General features: G+C 42.4%; 1 protein-coding gene across 1 annotated transcript; it reads left to right on the top strand.

Annotated features, from left to right (window-relative positions):
* The first annotated feature begins 5,620 nt into the window (after positions 1-5,620).
* lzts2a (leucine zipper, putative tumor suppressor 2a) lies at positions 5,621-21,156 on the top strand. Its single transcript, XM_029521123.1, has 8 exons — positions 5,621-5,888; positions 15,002-15,631; positions 16,685-17,347; positions 17,440-17,562; positions 17,738-17,884; positions 18,122-18,637; positions 18,907-19,011; positions 19,168-21,156. Exons 2-8 carry the CDS (start codon positions 15,035-15,037, stop codon positions 19,348-19,350), a joined length of 2,334 nt encoding a protein of 777 aa, XP_029376983.1. The 5' UTR covers positions 5,621-5,888; positions 15,002-15,034; the 3' UTR covers positions 19,351-21,156.
* Positions 21,157-23,018: the final 1,862 nt, after the last annotated feature.

The following is a 23,018-nucleotide window of genomic DNA, read 5'->3' as shown; positions in this document are numbered from 1 at the left end:
TGTGGCGGCAGTTTCTTTCTCCTTCACCCACCTTTTCTCCCTCATCAGTGCAGCGTTGCTCTGTAAAAAGGAGAAACAAAGTACAGTAGCCCAGTACCCATAACAATGTAAGCAATTTGATTAACAAAGTGACCTCAGAGAAACCCTGAGCCCAGGCAGCGCAACCTTAATTACACTCTCATCTGAAGTTAATACTGCAGCACTCTGAGGTGGCATGACCCCGAGTCGTAGTGTCACTGTATTCCCATGAAGAGCCGTCCCTGCTTTCAGGACATATGCTACTATAGTGATACAATCTATCTCCCAATGACTTGAAGAATTAATAATCTCTCCGTAATCTGCACCTATGGGTTTGCATCAGATCATCATACGGGCTGCGATATCATCTGCTGATTAGATACGGTGCATGACAAGAGGTTTGGCGTGTGTGTGTGTGCATGCATGCCTGTATGTGTGCGTGTTTATGAGCTCAGAGTCCTTCAGAGATCATTGCAGTATCACAAGTCAAATCTTTGGTTTTGCAGTGGGTTTTATCGAAATTAAATGATGTAAAGCTAAATATAAGCAGGCCCAGGTTAGTGTGTATTTTTATACACACAAGCTATGGAAATGTTGGCTACCATCATTACATCCCATTTCTGTGAAGATCGCCCACCCAAGTAACCAGTTAATCAGTTTAAAGTGGGCTGGGCCATCTGAATGAATGTAACCCCCACCCTGTTACCTCATCACTGTCACCCTTAACCAAACCCCTGTGTCCCTAAGGAAAGACCTTGCTCATATGTCCTTCTGGTGGCTTCTTGTGGAGAAATACTGATTTCTTTACCCCCCCCCCCATCCTCCATTTTATTGTTATCTTTGGATGATTAGATTTGATGTCACTGGTGTTCACACTAAAAAATACAAAGCTTGTGGCCCAAATGGCTGAATCAAACTAATCAACTAATGGGCAAAAGTCCCAGATTCTGATTGTCACTTCAATCAGTCATGGCCTAAAATCCAACTGAGCGCCAGGTTTCATGAAAATCCATTGATAAATTTGTGAGGTTTCCTGTTGACGGCCACAGAACGAGTGATTTTATTTCCTCATGCAATTTTTATCAATGCTATTTCAGCTCTGTAATTATGCTCTATGTTGTCATTTGTCAGAATAAAATGGATTGTGATGATTTAGTTTAAATGGTTGTGCATTATGTTTTGTTTTCCAAATCAGATTCACTTTTTTTGCAGCATCTCTTCAGTTGATGATGTTAGATGATTGGAAAAATTGTTTTGCTTGTGGGGTTTTTTTTTTTTTTTCTTTTGTTAGTTTTTTTGCTTCAGTACACATTATGGGGGAATGGGAGGACAATCACAATGACTTCGCACTTACTTAATTTGTGAAATCTAAGTGAAACCTAAAACAGATATACCCTTCAATCTTGTGACAGCCATTACTTTTTCCATCGAGGATTGGCCTAAAAGCTGATTTCTGTGCAGCCAAAAACTAAATTGACAATACTCCTTGAGAAAACTTTTTGTAAGAAGGAAAATCTATTTCCTACAGTCTGTGACAATTGCTGAGAAAGAGCCTGTGGCAGGGCTGACCCCTGCACCAGAACACCAGGGCCAAAATCAATAGTTGTATCGTATCACTTACCGGACTGTGACACGCTGAGTGATTACCTCACTGGCTGCTCATGGAGGGAGCAGAGACATGGTTTGGAAGAAGCAAGTATAAATGCTGATCCTAGTGAGAATGAACTTTATATACCCCTTGGTCATGTTGTCATTATCTAATATCACACACATGATTTACTTTTAGCACTTCTGTTTGCTCTCGTGCCAGGACAAATCAGAAGTACAAGCCTCTCCTCGATTTGTATCAGCGATTGTTGGAGACAAGTTTTTGGTTGAGCATTAGTCTGGACGATGACGATGGGTCAACTCTGACATAAGTTGTTTTGAGTTTTTTTTAGGAGAGAGCCATTTGGATGAAGCCAGAAACAAAAGATTGCAAATGTTTGCTAACAAGTTGACAAGGGAAAAAAGGGCATGATATGCCGGTGCTGACTGATTAATGTTGGTTGGTTATTGCAGATTCAGTCAGCTGCTTAACTTAGATGTTTTGTGTTTCCATGGAACCTGCAGGAGAAGGAGTTAAGACAGCACTGAGGTCCTGGGATGAGAGCTCTCTGCCATTTCCTTGTCTCCCCCAGACCACTAGGAGGAGTACAAGGGGCGACTACACTCTGAGGTAAAGCAACACCCACAAAAAGCACTCTGATGCAGACAAAAGCCGTCTGTGACGATGTTGACCTTCAGTATTTGCTGACACAAGCTTCCCTCATGCCTCCTACCTCTCTTGTTCTTGGTCCCTTTCTCTCCCTCCCTTTCAGTGTTGTCCTGTCTTTTGGGGAGCCTGGGACATTGATCAATGGTCTGACTTGGTGTGGGCTCTGTTAGGAGTGATGCACCATGGTCACTTTGTCACACAAAGTCTAACACACATTTATGGAAATAGGGGTCCCGACCTGCATCTTTGAAGTGGATGGTCAGGGACTGTGTTTGGAGATGCTTGATATTTGGACTTTGTGACCCTGGGGGTGGGTGGGCGGTGGTGGATTGGAGGAGGAGACATGAGGGCTCAAGGGGTCAAGAATTTGTGGCTGAGCCCATGTTGTCCCATATGGCAGCCGTGTGACAGCAATATATCAGATAATTCATGGAAGGTGTGTGTGGCCATTAACTTCTGCCACAAATCATATTTTTCTCTCACAGCAGAAGGCATTTTCTTTGCGCTGCACCTTTTTCCACAGAACTTAGAATAAGGCAAATTCAATTATTTTCACCACAACCAATATTTTATTTTGTTTGGTCTTTTTTTGGTTGTCACATCACGCTGGATCTTGGCGTAAGCCTCTCATTTCTGTCAACCTGAAGGCTTCAAAGTAAAGGCCAGTGTTTGTGAGATATGTGGGCTGATGATAATGTGTGGTCACCCTCGGAGCAGCTGTCTTCTTCTCTTCTTTCCTCTGTCTCCTCTGCTCCCCGTCTTTCCTCTAGCCCGGCTCAGCCTGTCCCAGCTCAGCTGTCCCCTTCCTTCATTAGCTGTCCGACAACACTACTCACTGCCGCTGCTGGAAGGTCACTTTCAAAATACAAAAGGCTCAGTATGAGTTTCACACAGTTCCTTACTTCTTGTCCCGCCAACCTCAATAGTTCCCCTCAACTCTAGAGAGCGTTTTAACATCTTTGGGTTCATTGTTTTGGTTTTAATGGCTGTGGTGCTTTGGTTATCCTCTTTTAGAGCCTATTTGCTGATTGATACCTGCCCAGCACTGGATGGTTAAGCTGGACACATATTCATGAAGAGGTAAGGTCTTCTAGCCGGCTCAGTGAGCCCTGTGTGTAGGCCATACCTGTGGTGGTCTGCAGAGCTGATCTAATGGGCTCAGGCTAACGCTCTGGGAGTGCTCATACATTAGATTGTAACCTGGTCAGATTTTTCCTTAAATGAAAACATAGCAAATGATTTGTTTCCACATCCAACTGATAACACACAGCACAACAACCTTATAGAGTGATATGAGAATGTTATGTATACATCTTCTTTCATCAGCCCCCATCTATTGATACAGTATTTGACCCTTAACAAAGTACAAGGGATTACCTGAAATTCTTTTGTTCAAAATCCCACTCTGTGCCGACTCGTATGAGGGTTTGACATGTTGCACTATGTTGATGCTCTTGGTTTGTAAGTTACTCTTTCCTGTGTGGAGGCTGAAATGCAAACTCTCCCTCTCAAACACACATAAACACACACCCTTTCCAGACACTTAACAGAATAAAAAGCTTTCTGGTGTTGCATTTTCAGAAGGCAGATGTGGGCTGTGATAATGGCTGATAATGGCAGTAAAACATCATATCAGAGTACAGAATGTGAACTCGCTTCTCACTTGTTATACCAACTGTGGGATTTAGAGGGAGGTACAAGGAAGTTCCAGTAAAGAAAGAAACACACACACACACACTGCCCTTTAGGCATTACTCAGTCCTCCTACTTGTTTTCCATGGCAGCACACAACAATAAACCTAAAGTGGTTAGTGTTGTGCACCAGTACATGGTAGAATGGTGTGTTACATTAGTAATTTGTAAATGACTCAGCACTAAATGAATTAATCAAATGTTGAATCAAGGAAAAATGTTACTGCGCTTCAAATCAAGTAATTGTTTACAGACATGCCTGTTCCACCAAAGTGTTACTTGGAGTTAAATGCTAAAATGAACATGGTAAGGTTGGCTGACTAGCACAAAACAAAAAGTACAACCAAAGCTAATGGGAATGTGATCAGTTTTGCTTGTGCTGGTCAGAGATGACGGCTCATCTTGAAATGTGAACACCTGATGGTGTCACTGGGGGAAAATCACAGGTTATCTCAAAGATAATTTGAATGCAATCTCTTGTCAGCATGGCCATCTTTACAAAATTACAAATGCATTAAATGACTGATGGATCAGACACTATTATCCAAAAGGACAAGCTGCTAATTCAAATGCAGTAAAATTCTGTGTTAAAATGTTTTTAGGTGCTTATCTTTGGGTTTTTGCTCGGTTCTGAAAAAATTGTCAATTTCAAGGGTTCTGAGAGGGTCTGATTAGCATTTCTCACTGTTTGTTGAAGCTTAATAGGTTTAATTATTGATTTTTGAAATAATCAATGCATTAATTGATAACATGAAAAGAGTTGCTACTTTTAATTTGCTATAAATGAGGGACAACAAAGACAAATTAGTATGACCCCCACGATATCAGTATTCCTATCTCACTGCAGTCACGCCTTTCCACCATCACATTCTGCTGTGAATGAATAGCTTCAACTCAAAATACAAGCGGGACCTTCACCTTCTCCACCTTTTGATTTCACCTTCCACCCACCTCTTACCTAAAGTACAATATTCATGCTCACCATCATTTGCACAATAGCAGTGTGTGCAAATAGAAAGATGAGTGCAAACATGTTATGTAATTTATCCTATCTGGATTAATTGACCCCCCCAATCACTGGCTCGATGCAGTCACTCTCTGTTGATAGCTGCACTATAGAGTATAACAATGCTGTTATATAGTCACAGGATTGACACGGGCAACTGGGGTAAGAGGAGGTGCTCCCCTGATTCCTGTGGGACATCTTGCTTTCAAAATGCACTGAAACTGAAATAGTGGATACAGTTTCTAAAAATGTGTAGCAGGATTGTGTTGAAGCAGAGAAAATGTGTGAAAGAAGTGAATGGATGAAGCCCAGGCTAAAAAGAAAAAGGGGAGGAGAAGAAATGCAAAGGAGAGCTGTGTGTGTGTGTGTGTGTGTGTGTGTGTGTGTGTGTGTGTGTGTGTCTGTCTGTGTGTGTGTGTGTGTGTGTGTGTGTGTGTGTGTCTGTCTGTCTGTGTGTGTGTGTGTGTGTGTGTGTGTGTGTGTGTGTGTGTTAAAAGAGAGAAACTAGAGGCAGGGGGGCTGGTTGACAAAAGTGAGAGAGGCAAAGGCAACAGAGGAATGAAGAGGAGGAGGTGGGGAAGGCGGTGCTAACGCGGACGGTAGGGAAGGAAAGCTGAGAAGAGGAACAGTGGAGTGAAGTGAGAAGAGGAGGAGGAAGAGAGGACAGGACAGGAAAATAAGGAGGCTTCCATTTGAAAGTCCTCGTGTCGGGATATGAAGTCCTAGAGCTGTGCAGAGGCAACGGCAGGAAGCGGGATCACTGTCGAGACGAGGCAGAAGACGGGGGCTACAAAAGGAGGAGAGACGAGGGCAATCTGAGGCAACGGAGACTGGAGTGACTGTGGGCTTTTTTTTTCCATTTCTTTTCAAAGAGACAGAGACAAGTGGAAGCAGCGATGCAGAGCCCTCACTGGGGTGAGTGTGGAGTGAGAGAAGACTGTGTGTTCGTGCATGTGTCTGCATAAGTGTGTGATCTTAAATTCTCCAAACTCTGGCTCTCTTCATCCTGCTCTTCTTTCAAGCTTGACTCTGTTTACATGAATGCAAATTGGCCAGAGGAAACTTTGTATTCATGAACATTGTGCGTCAGTGTGAAACCACTTAAAAGGGTGTCAACTGCAGAAATGCCATTAATGGAAGGTGTGTAACAGAAAGAGTTTGAGACTTAAGTTGGGAGGCCTATTCACACAGAAACACAGATTTTAACAATCCTGGAAAGCAGTTTAGCCCAAAAAGTTGGCAGTGATTTCTAGAATGTGTGTACACTGAGATCTCAATACTGAAATGACAATGAACCCCTGGAAACTTGGTGTGTAGTTTTTCCTGTTACAGATGGGGGCAGCTGGGTGACTCAGGGTCAGCTGACTGGCTTTGAATTAAAGTTAGTTTCCTGAAGTTGTTCGAGCTCAAAATGAGTCAGGAGACTCCAAAGTACTAGCACAAGCAAAGAGACCCGGGGGATTGGATCTGTTGACGTGGGCTGATCAGTTTTTTGTTGCTTGTGAGTGCAGGTTTTTCTAATCTTGACTCTGGGCAATCTGCTCATTTCAGACTGTTGGGGTATTGATTTGAAATTTCAGCCTGTAGAAAAGCTTTTCCACCTTCTGGACAGTTGGCGTGGAGGAGGAAGAAGGCGGAGGTAGTGGGTGATATTCAATCTGTCTGTGCGCGTGCACGCACACACTCACGTTGAAGATAAGAAAAAGCATGACGCAGCACACATGCTTCTACAAAAGTAGACAATTAGGCTGCATAACAAAAGCGTAACCATACAAAAATATGCTTTTGTCCAGAAGATATTTTTTTTTGTTTGTTTGTTTGTTTTTTTTTTCTTTTTCTGATGACGAAGCACAATGATAGACACAGGCTGCTGCTGCCTCTCTTCTTTAAGCATGTAATTACAAGACTCCTCGTGCGCCTTGGGCCACATATTGTAGTTTTTCATCAAGTTTGTTATGGCCCAAGAGTGATGTGTCAGCAGATATGTTTATAGTTGAGGTGGTTAGAGGGGCGTCCATTCACTCACTCAACTCTTTGTAGTAGCTGCTTGTATGAGCGTGTCATGTTCTGGTTTCATTTCACTGCACACGGGGAGAAGACTGCAATTAGCCTGACTGTATTTTGACAGTGAGGTTAAAAAGACTGATGTTTCACTCAATAGAGACAGCAACTGTAAAATGGGCAGGTGTCGAGACCCCAACGCTGACGTAAAGTCTGACTTCTGAGGTAGAAGCAAGTGGGGGCAGAGATGGAGTGGATGGGTTACCTCATCTGCTCTGGACAAAACAAATGAGGTAAATGTGTGTTGCAGGTTACATACGTAACCCTTCCCAGCTGTGTTGACTCATGCTTCCTGTGTGTGAGTATGGTGTGTATCTGTGCACACCTTTACAAGATACTAATGCTGCTCAAAATAAAAGGCGATGAGATTTCTTTGTTCTCAGGTTCTGCTTTGGTTTTTCCTCCCTTTCCTGCCCTATAGTTGGACTGATGGTGCCTATTGTGTCTTTTCAACATTACAGGCACCTGCACAGGAAAACAGACCAAACACACACAAAGTTTGGGTCTTTAGTTAAATTTCTATGAAAGGTAATATTTAGAAAGGCTACTTGAATCAGAGAGAATAACAATCTCTGTTTAGTGTTTATTTACACCCATCTTAAGTAAGTAAGTGGTTTTTTTTCAAGCTATTTTTGCTTTTACTTCGTCAGCTTCAAAAGAGAAAATTAACCATAACATGGTTAATGAATGTTATAGGGCAATGACAAATTTTTGATGCTCTTATATGACACATTTTAAGCACAGTGCCTCTGTGGTTTAGGTGTGATACTGAGTGGGGAAAAAAATGGAACATATTTGTTCATGCCCCATCAAACACCCACAGATTGAACAACCCAGCAAGCAAATTCAAAACAATTTGATAAAGAAGTGAAAAGCAATCAGATAAGATAAGCTAATTCTGAATTGGATTTGGATTCAAGCTCTCTTATGTTCCAGTTATCCTGTCGAGTGAAATTTTATGCCAGGTGTTTATGTAAAGCCTTTTGTTGAGAGGCATGGTGGAACACTGAAGGAGGTTAGACAGACAGAAAGACACAAAAACACAGAAAAAAAGAGAGACAGCGAGAGATTTGAAGTTGGCCTGGCTTCTGTTCGGTTTGCTGAATGAGTGTTTTCCATGCCAGTGTGCCCCCTCCATCTCTCTCAAATTTACAACGGTGCGGACAATATGTCTGAATATGTCTGCACATGTGCTCCTTGTGCCATGTCAGATATTTTCTCAGATGAGTGGAAGTGAATTATACATGGAAGCTGGCACAGTTAAACTGAGGCGTCACTGCTTATGTAATAGCTGCTGTGGAACTCATTTGCCTGGCTGTATTTAGTACACTGGGTGTGTGTATGTGGGTGGCAATAAATTCTGCTTCATCAATGATCAGTGATTTCTCAAACAAGCTGTGACACCTTTTGCTGAAGTGTTTAAAAAAATGCTGAGCCATGCCAGATATTGTAGCCTACTTTTCCTTACTGAAGCCTGGTCATAAATAAACAGTTAACTCCTACAGTTATTCGTCCTGTCATTGCACTGCCTCAGTCTCCCTCACTGTGGGTCATGTTGTCAGTCAAAGTGTTGTTGCTTTCAGGGTGAGATAACAGGCCTTTTCTCTCTTCTCTCTGCCCTCTGTTAACAGAAACAATGGCCTTCCACAGTTCATACAGCCAGAGCAGCAGGGGGGGGGGGGGGGGGGGCAAGTTTAGGAGGGAAAACTTTACTCTCCTCTCCAGACAATGAGAAATCAGCACAGCCTGGAACACCAGGATTTTCCAAAATATACGCCAGTAAACATGTTAACAGAGGGGAAAAACTGCTCCCGCACTGATAAGAAATTGTAGTTGGTTCTCCTACTAAGTCCATGGTCATTGATCCTGGCAAACAGCAGTCCATTGGCCCGACCAATCCCTGTGTCTACCACTGGCATTCTCAGTATTTCCAGTGTCTGTAGGTCTGACCACTGACCGCCGCTAGATAACTGTCAGTGGCTGGAAAGCCTCCTGGAAAACCCAACATTTTGAAGGGGACCAGGAATGTCAACCATCTTTCCCTTTTTCACGTACTGTTGCCTCAGTCTCCTGCAGTACCAGCTCACTGTAAACAAACTTCAGCTCAGCTGTGCTCAAAGGCCAAGTATAATATTGTAGTGCTTTTTGGCACCAAGTGAAAAGTGTCCATGGCACCCACCGTTTTCATTGATCTGGTCATTATCATCTGATTTTACCAATTTCATGGGCAAGCATTTTACTGTGACTCCCCCAGTTCTTTGGGCCTGTTTATACTCTTGAGGAGAAACTAATGGGGCGACACATGGCTGATTTCAAACTGGACCCATAAATAAGCATTGTACCTCTAAATGACCATAGTGGTTTCACAAGGCTGTGTCACTGCTTTCTTGTCATTGATGTCCACTGCATCCTTTACAAAGGGTGGCAGCCCACTCCCTCTGTAAACCCCCACAGAGACTTTGTGAGTTTCTCTGCAGTTTTGTGTGTGCAGTTGAAAGAGGGAGAAAATTTAGTCGCTCTTCTCAGCACCAGCCTCTTGGGTCTGAACTGAAGCCTAATGCTTTGAGATGCTAAAGAGCCAACCTGCCCGCTGTCAGTTTTTCAGCCACACACACACTAGACTCCCTCATTCAATTATTCACTCATTTTTCCTCCCTTCCTTCCTTCCTTCTTTCCTTTTCCCACTATTCCTGTCTATCTCATTTCACCCTGTGCCTGGCCTCTGCTGCTATGGCAATGCCTCCAAACAGAGCTAGAAGTCTGCAACACCAACAAGTTGATTGTAAAAGAAAAGGAAGGGGGAAAAAAAACTAGGCCCAAGGAGAACCTGTTGCCAATTACTCATGCACAGACTCACTTTTTAGAAAACGTATTTCCACCACGGCAAACCTTCTTTAAATAAGGCAGAGCCCTGCAGCAGCCTACAACACTAAAACTCGCAACTTTTGTTAAGCTACATTGTCAACAATATTACTTTGCCAAAGAGGACAAAGTCTCAATGCAGTTGAGTGAAAGACGGTTTGGCTCTGAAGTGAAGGGTTAATGAGGAGTGAGTAGGTTTGCCTTAGTTCAGCAATCTCAAACACACACACACCTCAAAGCCAAGCCATGTGGGGGTAGGTGACAGTGAGTGGCCACTCAGACAGACAGTCATTGTTTTGGAATGGAGGCATAATATAACCTCAGGTCGTCTGGCAAAACATTAAAAGACTTCTCTCATTTTACAGTGGAATCGGCTGGCTTCATTACAATACCATTTTCCTGCCTGTTTGAAGTATAATTGTGGATTTTCAGTAAGTAGATGCGTGACAAATAAATGGAAGGGTAGATTAGGTGTGGAGTGATTGCTTTGCTGAGGTATTGTGTGTGCTAATGTGTCTCTGCCTTGCCTGTACTTGTGGATTTAATTTTGCTAGCAACCAGTGAGGGTTACTATGACCCACCCACCCACCCTCTTGATTTCCATCTTACCTCACCCTCTGTCTGTTTTTGTTACTCTCTCCAGCCACTAGGATCGGTTTCCAAAGTGGCATATTTCTGCTGGTCTGCACAAGCTCTTGATTTCACACCATACTCTCTCAATAACCAGTTTTATTTTAAAAACCTGAAAAATGCTAAATTGGGCCTCACTAGCGAAAAGCTACTGTACACTGAGAACACATCAAAGAAGAATAAACTTTTTTTTTTTTTAATGAATAGTTCTGATTCTCACTCCACACATATATTTTTACCCTTAAATATCCAGCAATCACTCTGATCTGACCATTTTATGCTTCTCACCAGTTGCTCTCACATTTGCACGAGGTTAGTCACACTGCAGTGCTGCTGTTAAAGACGGAGCAGATGAAAATCTAGCTGCATAGACCTTTAAGCATGGAAGAATGGATGGGGAAAGGGTGTCAGGAGCGCAGTGGAGCAATAATCCAGCACAGGAAGAAAGGAAATTGGTGAAAATGAACAGGAAGAGGAAAGATAGATGAAAGTGGAGGAAGGAGGTGAAAAACCCTAAAACACGGCTGTTCATCAGGAGGATGCCACCTTTACCAACAGTTAAAGCTGCTCTAATTAGGATCCAGCTGTAGTGATCATTCACAGGGTGATGGCTTTGGAGCATTTTAATATTTCCAGCTCATTGTTTCAGCAGGTGTTTTCAGTGAGAGAATTTGTCTTTTATTGTGAGGGGGGAAAAAAAACTCAAGCCTGCTGACAATGGTCAAATGTTTGGGGAATCAGCAGGAGAGGAGATGGATTAAAAATGTCTCCCTTCACATTTGATTTTTTTTTAGGAGACCTTAAGGTGCTCAGACCCTGGTGTCTGTGTGCTCTCCAAATAATGACCAAATAGGATTATAGATGCCTGGTTTTCCCAGGAGCTCAGGCCTCTTTGGAGCCTCTCTCTGGACTACCTGGTATTGGAATTCCCCTAAACCCCTGACCATCAACCCCACCCACCCGGCCTTTGTGTCCCCGCTTTTAAACCCCCTTCTTTTTCTTCTCTGCTTTCCTTACTCCATTCTGAGCGCAGCGGAGTCTCCAGAACAGCTTTGAGGTTGCGTGTGAATGCAAGGGGCGATCTGCTGCTGCGGAATAATGAGCTTCCTCTCTTGGGTAATACTGCCGTTATTACCAGACTGATCATAACGGGATTATTTCCCCATCACAAACCCCACTTCTGGATCTTGTTAAAGAGATACCTGGGAACTTTTTTCTTCTGTCAGTCCTGTTCTTATTCATAAATGCTTAGTTGGTGTGTGGAGGGTAAACTCTCACCACCACTTGCTTTATTTCCACTTCCTCTCACAGCTAGTGTGGTTGTCTTTATACCATTCAGCATCATTTAATAGTTTTACAGTGTCAGGATGTGTTGTAAAGTGCCCGTGGTTTGACCCCATAATAGCTGGCTGCAACACTACAGCAGTTTATTTTTGAACATCGACTCAAATACCCTGCTGAGAGAAATGCCTCATGAAAGACTATCAGAGTGATTTCAGGCACTTGAGATGTTTTCTATTTTTAGTGACAATGACTGGTTTCTCTCTTGTGCTGCTGACAGCAAAAGAGGATGCATGCAATGTTGAAGGTGGAGGAAGCAATGAGTGCAGATGCAGAGATGGTGAAGGTATTTTCACTATTAGAGGAATGCAGCTAAGGAAGGAAGCTTTAATATTCGTGTTTCAATAACTTTTAAGAAATGGCCAGTGAGCAACATCAGAGGGTGAAAGTGGCTTTTCAGATTTGTTGCCTGAGTAGCCAGGACAAAACCAGACCCTTGGAGGTCACAAGGGTGGGAGGATAAAATCAGACCAGCTCCCCTCCTCTCATCAGGGGGTCACAGGGCTAGGGCTGAGGGGGTCACGCTTGACGGTCTCAGGGGGTTGTTAATTCTATTATGCTTGCCTGAGAGGTGCTTGTCAGGTCTGGGAGTGAAGAAGAAATGAGAAGCGCTGAATAAAAAGGTGGAAGGAGGGTGTGAGTACTCATTATTTTTGGCATGGGAAGTGATCACATATCTCACAGATCTTTAATTCCTTAAATCATGTGTACTTATGAAGCCCGCCTCCTCCCCCTCACTCCCTGACAAGTCCTCACAGACATCCTCACAGTTTAGTCAACACAGAGTCATCTGCAAGGAACTGAGCCACCTTAATGACTGAGCAAATAATGAGCTCAACTGTTTACTGTATGTACCAATCCCTCAATTCCCATATCGGACTACAATAGGACCATCACGACACCTTAACGCAAATAGGAAAATGGGGACTTTGACAGTATTGCCTGCAAAGCGCTCATGGTGTTCACATAAGAAGCTACCAAAGTAGAAACAGGAAAAGGAGGAGTTGGAGAGAGAAGTTCCAAATTCTGACTTAAGTGATGATGGCTGAAATATCAGTGTTTCGATCAGGCTCGATTTTTGTGTATAAATGTCTGTTTATGTAAATTTTCTTGAATTTTACATGAAGCCAGTTATTGTGTATTGGCCTCTGAGTGCCACTAAACCGTGACCTATAGCTCAATGCAAACACTGAACCCTGCTGCTGCTTCACCGCCTGTGTAGATGTGCACAAGCCATTTTCCAGGAATGGCAAAAAAGTGCTATATGATCTAGTCTTTTAATTAACTTCTGCTTTAAAATACCAAACACTCTTTTCCTTTTGGGCGTTTATTTATCAATCTCTTCTTTTGAGACTTTCATGATTGATTTACACCCTGATGGATCCATTTTGTGTGTAGGGATGTTCATGTACATGGACTGTGTGAGTCTATGAGTGTCAGTTTGTATGATTACGTTCGTCATGGCAGACTGTGCAGCCATGGCAGCCGCGGATTATTCCACTTGGCCAGACGGATTTGGGCTTGGCACGACAGGCTCAGGATATGTGTCCCCTCACTCACTGTCCCTGCAGGCAGCTAACACTGATAATGCTATCTGCAAATGGAAGACTTAATCTGCTACCACTTTTTGTGTTAGTAATATGTATCCATATTTGTCATCCTAAAAATAGTGGAGCAACCAATTGAGGCTGTTATTCATTTCTTTGAAGATTTTTTGATAGGCATGTGAGCATCGTGATCATGAGGCAACAAAATGACTTGATTTCTAACGCTTTTAAATGTGATGCACAGATTTCTGCTCGCTGGGTTCACATGAGGACATTCAGGGAAATCAGAGGGCAGCTGCAGACGGTGATAGCCATGACTCATTCTCGCTCCTGTTTTTACTAAATCCATTCTCTTTTTTCATCCTCCTGCCTTTTCAATGGCATTGACAAGCAGCAGCGATTTCATAGATTTAGTGTATTTAATGAGAGATGAGGAGGGGGGTTCTGGAGACCTGTTCCCTCAAGAAAAACATGTGAAACAGCTGCAAAGTGGCTGTGGCTAATGAGTTTGGGAGTGAAGACAGACTGAAAAATCAATAAAAAATGTGACTTCACTGTTGCACAGAGGATAGTTTTTAATCTTAGCGAGTTTAGACTTATGTATTTAATAGTTGTAACACAATTGCAGGCAATATAATTTAAGAATAATTATAAGATTATTTGCTCTGTAACTACCACATGATGTTTTTCACACATGGATGGCATGTTAAACACAAATCACGTATTTCTGCCGACCTTTGAAGGAAAGCCATTTAAGAACAAAGAATGTTTATTAATCTACTCAAGATGCAGAAATGCAACCACCAGCAGTATATTTGGCATTTCAGTGTGTCATTAACAAAGACTAGAGACGGCAAACTGGAATCAAAGCTCCCTTTATACGTTACTACCTTTTAAATTTCAGGTTGCCTTAAGGTAAATTTTGGTACCCCAGCTATTGCCCTTTTATTGGTTTTGTTTTATATAAAGCACTTGTTTCATTACACTTAAGCTGCGGCAAATGGGGGATGTCATTAGCTTTGCAAGTAGTCAGTCATAAATAGACCAAACAAGAGGTATAACAATAGCCTCTCCCCCTTTCTCTCCATCTCAGGACATAATAGGAAAAAATAAAAACAAATTTCAAAAAGTAATTTCAAAAAGTATCAAGAGTAATTTCTCACAGTTTAAGCACTTTCTTTTTCTTGTGTATGAAACTAAACTGCCCCCACATTTTTTGACTGTATACTTTGAAAGACAATAAAGTTCACCCATCATAATTTTTTTTATGCCACAAGTCATCGTATAATCTCTTTATCTTTATGTGTGGCATTACAGCCACAATCCTTGGTGCTGTGTTAGATATTTGCAAGTACTTTTCTGTGCAGCCATCCTGGCTGGGTCCTAGCGCCAGTTATAAAGGTAGAATAAATTATTTGGAAGGGATATACTATGTTTTAGGGGGCTAAATGTGCTAAAAAACTGACTGTGATGTCATTGGCAATTGGATGAAAATATAAATCTCTGTTAAAAACAGCACATGTAATAGTCACATTTGTTGCATCCAGAATATGAATGAACAATCTTGTCCTGTTTTTCTTTCATCAGAGTGTGTGGTGTGTCTGATGCTGTTGGGCTGCCATGGCTCTGGTTCAGGCACTACCTTTAACCGTGACTGACCACCCCAATCCAGGCCTCGAAGTCCAGCAGTGCCGGCCACTATCTTCCCACTCCTCCTCAAGCCCTTGCTCTGGCTCTTGTGGGCCGTGTAGCTCTGGGTCAGCCATGGGTTCTGTCAGCAGTCTTATATCGGGCCGGACGTATCAGGAGAAACACTGTCGGGCTGCCAGTGAGTTTAACACTAAACCACGCCGCTCCACGCCGGCTACCAGCTGTTTCCGGCTTCAGGATAACACCCTCCGCAGCGGGAGCTCTCTGGAGCAGCTGCTGGTTATCAGCAATCAAACGCAGCCTCAGGTCCAGGTCCTGCCTCCACCACTGCCCACCAAAAAACAGCCTCGACCTGGTAATTCTGCTGGAGCAGTGGGTGGTGGCACTAATGGGAACTTTGCATATGCCAGTGATGAAGTGGTGGTTGGCGACTGGAACGACAACCTGGTGGTGGCAGCTGCAAGCCCCTGCAGCGACTCAGAGGACCAAAGAGACAACAAGGCTCTGAACGGCAACATTGCTGGGCCTCCTCCCAAACTCATCCCAGTTTCGGGACAATTAGAGAAGGTAAGAGAAAAAACACGTTATAACAATCGTGCTGGTCAGGCAATAGTACTTTGTGTTTAGTCACAGCCCAACGAATACATCAATTTTTCCTACATTGTCGTACTGAAGTGAACGCAGGCCAAAGACGTGTGTATATAGTCTTGAATTCTATGTCTGAATGTCCACTTAAGGACATTTTACAGGGCTTTAAACTACGTCAAAAATCAATAGCCTTTTATTTGTTTTTTTACATTCTTGGCCCTCAAATTCCTATATCTGCCATAACTGTTTACAAGATATATTTAGGGCAATGCAACAGTAGAAACTACACCATTTAAAGTGTTTAAGCATCCCTGCTGACCCTGTAAATGCTGCTGGGTAAGAGACTATGACAAAATTGTGTTCCTTAATTACAGCTCAAGATTCAAAACTGGCATCAAACATCATAGCAAGAACTTTTTTCTCTCTGCTCTCCCTGGGATACACACAGTACTCATGAAACATTAACACAAACTTAAGGGTTTCTGCAGCGCGTGCTGACGTGTTTTACGGCAGATTACCTCAGTGGTCTAATTGGCTATTTATTTCCATCGCTTCAGAGGGAAGCTTAATCACTGGGCTGACAGGCTCAGATGGATCATTTGACAGTTACTCACCTTGCAGACACATCATGATGAATGTCAGCACTTGTTTACATTCAGTGACGTAATTACTGAGCCCAGAGGAAGACTGTTAAGAAAAATGCTTAGAGAACATGAGAGGAGGATTTTAACCACTGTGTCTCCTTTCCCTCGTCTCTCCTGCCTGTTCTTTTTTTTTCCTCTGCCTTTAATCAGATTTTTTTCTTTGTCCTCTCGATTTTCTCTTTCTCCTTCTATTTTGATAGGAAATTCATTAAGAAAATTGCTTAATGACGGCCATGAATATCAATTAGACTAATCTGAGCCTGGAGGGCTGACCTGCCAGCATATCACTCACCCTTCTCTAATGAATTTCCTTCAGCCGTTTCTAATTAGAACAGCTTAGTTCTTATCAATTACTAATGCTGTTTTTAAAACATTTTTGTACTTTCAGAACATGGAGAAAGTGCTAATTCGTCCTACAGCATTCAAACCTGTCATTCCCAAGAACCGTCACTCTGTTCAGTACTTGACACCACGGCCAGGAGGCAGCAGTCTGTCAGAGAGCCAGGCCAGCCTCAACCTCCTACTGCCCCTTGCAGGATCTGGTAGCACCAGCAGCGCTAATGGCAACGGAGGGAGCAGCAGTTCCAGCTTTGAAGGGAAACGCAACTCTTACAGCGGAGGTCGCAATGCTCGGAGCAGCCAATCTTGCTCCATGTCCGATTCAGGGAGGAACTCTCTCTCTAGCCTCCCCACCCACAGCAGCACAGGCTACAGTCTGGCCCCCAGTGAGGGCTCTAGCTCTGGGTCTGGCTCTGGGGGGCAGTTGGAACCAGTCACAGGGCTGGGCCGAAACACGTCGGGTGGAAATGGGAACCACGGTCACACTAACTCAGACAGTGGCCGTTCCTCATCCAGCAAGAGCACAGGCTCTGGGTCGCTAAGTGGGCGCGGGCAGCCCCTGTCAGACAGTGGATCCTGTGGCCATTCACCACCACCAGTAGAGGGTTATGAGGCTGTGGTGAGGGAGCTGGAGGACAAGCTGAGGGAACGAGACCTGGAGCTCCAGCAACTCCGTGAAAATCTGGATGAGAATGAAGCTGCTATCTGCCAGGTGATGCATAAAGATATTCACCTCATCATCACTGAATTTGATGTTCTGTTACGACCGATGAAAAGCTCACATATTTCTTTTTGCTCTGAAAGGTGTATGAGGAGAAGCAGCGTCGCTGTGAAAGAGAAATGGAGGAGCTGAGGCAAAGTTGTGCAGCGAAGATGAAGCAGGCTTCGCAGAAGGCCCAGAGGGCTCAACAGGTGCTACAGTTGCAGGTATGTTCAGCATTTACAAACCACTCAAAACATGAACAATGCTCACTATTATGATCATTATATAATCAGAAAGCTTTCCTATTTATGTGATGAATCTGCAGTGTGCATGTTTTACCTCAGATCCCCACATGCGTTTTAGTATGTAAAATATTTTAAAATAACTATGTGTTGTCAGGTATTTCAACTCCAGCAAGAGAAAAAGAAGCTGCAGGAGGACTTCTCTTCTCTGCTGCAGGATAGAGAGACGCTGGAAAGAAGATGTGCCACCATCCAAAGGGAGCAGACCCAGCTTGGGCCGAGACTGGAGGAGACCAAGTGGGAGGTGGGTCAGCTAAATTAGCCAACTGGGAGCTGAATTGTCCCTGTTTGTTTCTAAAAGAATAGCTGTTGCATGTTGTTTCCCACCTCTTTCTCCTCCATCCTTTTTTGATTTCTCAACTGTTGACTTACTAATAAAAGCAAAAAATGCCTTCAAAACAGAGTCAAAGATTATACCTGGAAATTTTAAATCAACCTTTGTCCACTGCTCTCTTTAACACTGTTTTTCAATTTGGCTCAGGTGTGTCAGAAGTCAGGAGAGATCTCCCTTCTGAAGCAACAGCTGAAGGAGATCCAGTCAGAGCTCAGCCAGAAGGCAGGTGACATTGTGATGCTCAAGGCACAGCTAAGAGAAGCCCGTTCTGAACTGCAAGCCAGCCAAGTTCGATCCCACGAGGCCCAGACGGCCCTTCGGACACGATCACTGGAGCTGGAAGTTTGTGAGAACGAGCTCCAGAGGCGCAAGAGTGAAGCCGAGCTCCTCCGGGAGAAAGTGGGACGTTTGGAAGAGGAGTCATCCCGTCTCCGTGATACCCTGACCAATCACAGCGGGCCATCTGTGCCCGGAAATACAACCATGAAGGCGCAGTGCATGAACCTGGCCATCCAATCGGGTAGAGGAGGGGTTGGAAGGGGCGGCCCCAGTCCCTCCATTTCCCGCGATGGAGAAGAGGCTCATCTGGTCTGGGGAGGAGAGAGTGATGAAGCAAAGGCACAGAGGCAGAATGCAGAAGCAGTGTTTGGACTCAGGCAGCAGGTATATGTTCCTACAATACATTTATTCAAATACCATTTGATTGCTGTAATTGAGGTTTTTAAATTAGGTATTTGTGCGATATGCTACTTTCTACCTCAGCTCCATCAGGGAAGTGTCCTGGTTACTGGTTATGAATATGTTAATTTCATTTATATGATTCTTGATTTGCAGCTTGAAATTGAATCGCCGCCTCAATTGTTAATGGCATTGGTTTTTCTGGCCACTTTAACAGTGTGGTTCCTAACATCTCCTCCATCTCTTCTTCTCAGGTGGACAGGCTAAAGGCTGAGCTCATGTACGAGAGGAGGACGAGTGAAGAGCAACTGTCACGGTTTGATGATGAGAGGAGAGTGTGGCATGAGGAGAAAGAAAAGGTAACAGGGAAGAAGGAAATTTGTACATACAAGATAACCTTACTCAACTAACTAAATCAGCGGTTAATTCATAGATGTAGAAGGATTTTCTGTAAACTTCCACTTACTCATATATAATATTTTATATAAATATTTAATCTTTTCTCCTCAACCCAGGTAATCCGCTACCAGAAACAGCTGCAGCAAAACTACATCCAGATGTACCGTCGAAACCGAGACCTGGAACGAGTGATGAGGGAGCTGAGTCTGGAGCTGGAGAACAGGGACATGGAGGATTATGAGGTTCACAGTGGCAGCAATGACATTCACTTCGAGGAAATCACTGCCACTGAGATCTAAACGCACACACGGTCATTTACAAAAACATGCACAGAAACACACATGGATCACAATGCACAAAAAAAGTTGTACAAAGATGTAACCAAGATATTCAACACAGCTTTACCTGGACCACTGACAGAGCACTCACTATGTGTCACTTTCCAGAGGGGGATCTACCAGTGGTGACTTCTTACTTCCTGCTAAAAGATGTTCTTCAGTCAGTTGTCAAGATGTCTGACCTTGGCGCTGTTAATGGTTTTTATCCCAGTACAAAGCCAGCACAAAAACTTTTCCTTCTGTGGGAGCAAATGCAGTTAAAAGTGTTTCTTTCTTAGACCACATTCAAATCAGGGTATTGAACACTGATGGGAATTTTAAGAGAGAAAAAAAACCTTACTATGTGCACACCAATCCTGGTCAAAGCGCAGTCAAACTGCTTGGTAGCACACGAGAATATTCCCCTGGCCACCAGCACGCATGTTTTTCACAGTATTGCCATCAACATCAGCACCAGCCAACAACAACAGCTGGCTATTAATGATGACCTCATCTCCCGTCCAAACTGTGCTGATTGGCGACACAAACAAGCGCTGGCCCTCCAAATAATTGCAAAAAGGAAAAGTATAATAACTGCTTTTATTTGACAGTATTGAAAGGATCAGGGGTTTATTTCTTTTAATAGAAAAATAGGATACTTTTGTTTTGGAAGTATTTCCTGAGCAGTGTGTATTAGTGAAGGAATGTATTGTGACTGTTACCACTCCAGAGAAATGCAGTATAAATGTTCATCACTGGCAATGAAAGAATCTAACCACTAAGGGAAACATTGTTTTATTTTGCACAACTTCTTTGCTCCTAATTCTTTCCAATCATTCAACTTAAACAAACCAGTTTTAGCGTTTGGCTCCTGGTTTGCTAACATGTGGACATCTTATTCTCTACTTTCCCCAAACCACAGAGGACATCAAACGTTGAAAGGAAATGCTTTAAGGGAATGCTAGTTGTGTTTTCCAGACCACCGAGTCTCTCAAGCAATGCATCTACTCATTCACAAGCTCTAAGATAAACATTTACATTTTACATTTATTTAGCACTAACAAGAAGAGTGTAGGAAAGAATATATCACCTTCTTACTCAACTATTTTTATAACGATAAAAAGCAGCTCAGTAGTCAGTATTAAAAAATAAAAATTGAGCATTTTCTTTCAGTTTGGTCATCACATCACTTAAAGTTTTTAGCTAGTGTTTGAGCCGAAAGCATGCTTATTCAAAGTTTCCACTTATTCTCTTTATTTCCCATTAGCATTCTTTATTTAGCTTTTGGCAGCCCAAAGCCAAATAACACTTCTGAAGTCTTCCTGTTCTCCCTTAGACTATAATCTTCTACAGGTAATGAGACTGGCATGTCTGCATGTCTTTGTTATATCAGATTTCAGAAGAGGCTGGCTCAGATAGCTGTGAGTTGGGAATTAGCAGATGCAGTAGCTTCAGCACTGGATGTCCTGAATGCAGGTCAGCTGTTAAAGCCCTAAATACAAACCGATGAAGATGTTAACATTTGCAGCTGTGGGGATGCTTTGTTTTCCCACAGCAGAATGGCGGGGCTCTATGGATATGTGGGCTAGTGGGCTGAGAGCTTTTATTTTACAAAGAGTCTATATCATGGTATAATAGTTAAATGGAAATCTATGTAAAGGACAAGATGTTGTATATTTTTTTATATATAGCACCTGAAGATATTTTGTTGTATTGGTTTAAGTGTGGGTTTAATATACAAAGTATAAAGTCTTCTCTCTCTCTCTCTCTCTCTCTCTCTCTCTCTCTCTCTCTCTATATATATATATATATATATATATATATATATATATATATATGTGTATATATATATGTATATGTGTGTGTGTATGTATCTGTCACATACCAATACTTCAAACGATGGATCAATCGTAAATGGAGGCAGCAGCATCATAGACAGAGTGTTAATACTCTAATGCATGAAAATCTGTTTACATTATAAAATCAGTGTCACACATGTACACTTTCTAATGACCAAACTTTATAGCTTGTGAGGCATAAAGGGCTTCTGTTTGCTGTAGTTTTGACCTGCTGTCTCTCTATTTTGATTGATCTTTCACTTGATTATCAGCATCATAAAATCACGCCCATCCATGTCTTCATCTTTGCGTTTTTGTGCATGTCATCCGTTTATAAATGCATGAGACGAGTCATTTACGAGTGACTTCTTCATCAAGCTGAAGAAAGTTGGGGCTGATCTGAACCAAGAAAGTATTATGTTTTCCATCTCAGAAAATTTGATTCGCTTGCACCGGTTTGTCTGACTTTACCACATTCAGTGTTTCTGGAGGAGAAAAAAAAAGAACTCTGAATTGCATAGAGTAAGTTGGGTTTGTCCCACCATATTTAAAAGACCTAGACCGTTACTCATCACTACAGATGCAGCACAGGTACAGCATAACAGTAAACACAGGTGCTGCAAATCAAGCTGAAAAGTACTGCGTATATCGGAGACAGTTTTTTTTTTTTTCTTACATCTCAGTTGTTTTTAATGTTCCATAACCATTTTCTGTGTAAATATGTAAAACACTAAATACTATAACAGAGTGACGTTGTCTTTTATTTAGACAAAGTGTCTATTTCAAATGTAGCCACTGTGATTAGACCAAAGTAACGTAACATTTATTTTTTGTGGCTTTTTTTTTTTTTTTTCATCCTTTTGTGTGCATTTTTTTATGTTTGGTTATGTTTTGTCTTCATTAATTCATAAAGTATGTAGTTGTCCTTGTATATTTTTATGTGTACATTTATTGTACAAATTATTGTGTTTTTAATTAAAGAACAAATTGTCACACTTGAAATTCACGTGTGATTTCAGCGTTTCATTTTGTTTATTTATTTATTTTTTTTTTTCACCTGAAACATCAATGGTGAGAAAAGTGTGCTTAATTAGCAGATACTGCATTAAAGTCAAACATCTGAAGCACTTTGTAATATCTCAAAGGCATAGACAGACTCAGTTTCATCTTAAAATTTAATTGCATGTCTGGAGTAAAGCATTTCACCTTGAGCTTTTCAAGCACTTATTCAGCATTTTATCAATGTTTTTCCTCACTGGTCAGCTGCAGGAGTAAGGCACTATGCACACTATATTCCAGTTATCTTGCCGCTCATATCTCCTTCAGCTTACTTTGATTCAAACTATGCCACTGGCCTCTGCGTCCTGCATTTCTCATTGACATGTTTTTCCAACTCCTCCACATGTCTGCATAAACTCAGTCCACAGCATGGTGTAATTAAGCCTCTAAAGTGGCAGGCTGCTCCAGAGCACAAGCACTTCAGCCAGAAAAATACAGCACAAAAATTACTGAGCAGCAATTTGTAATAATCCCCAGAGACATCCACTAAACCCAAACTATCAGTTTTGACATAATACAGGGGTTTAATCTGGGCATAAATCTATAAATCTCATAACGCAGGCTTGGTTAATCTCCCTCTGGCCGGCCTGCAGGACTGCTGGACTGAGATCCTTCAACTGAAATGCACAGACTACTGGTTTCATAATCAGACAGTGTTCAGAGGTCAGGGCAAGGTTGCCACGTGTCAATAGTGGCATAATTGAAACCAAGGAGAAGTTCATGAACCTCACAATGTATCATATAAAACCCTTT

This window comes from Echeneis naucrates, chromosome 15 (assembly GCF_900963305.1).
Source record: "Echeneis naucrates chromosome 15, fEcheNa1.1, whole genome shotgun sequence".
Taxonomy (NCBI): Eukaryota; Metazoa; Chordata; class Actinopteri; order Carangiformes; family Echeneidae; genus Echeneis; species Echeneis naucrates.
This window is presented reverse-complemented; position numbering and strand designations above follow the sequence as displayed.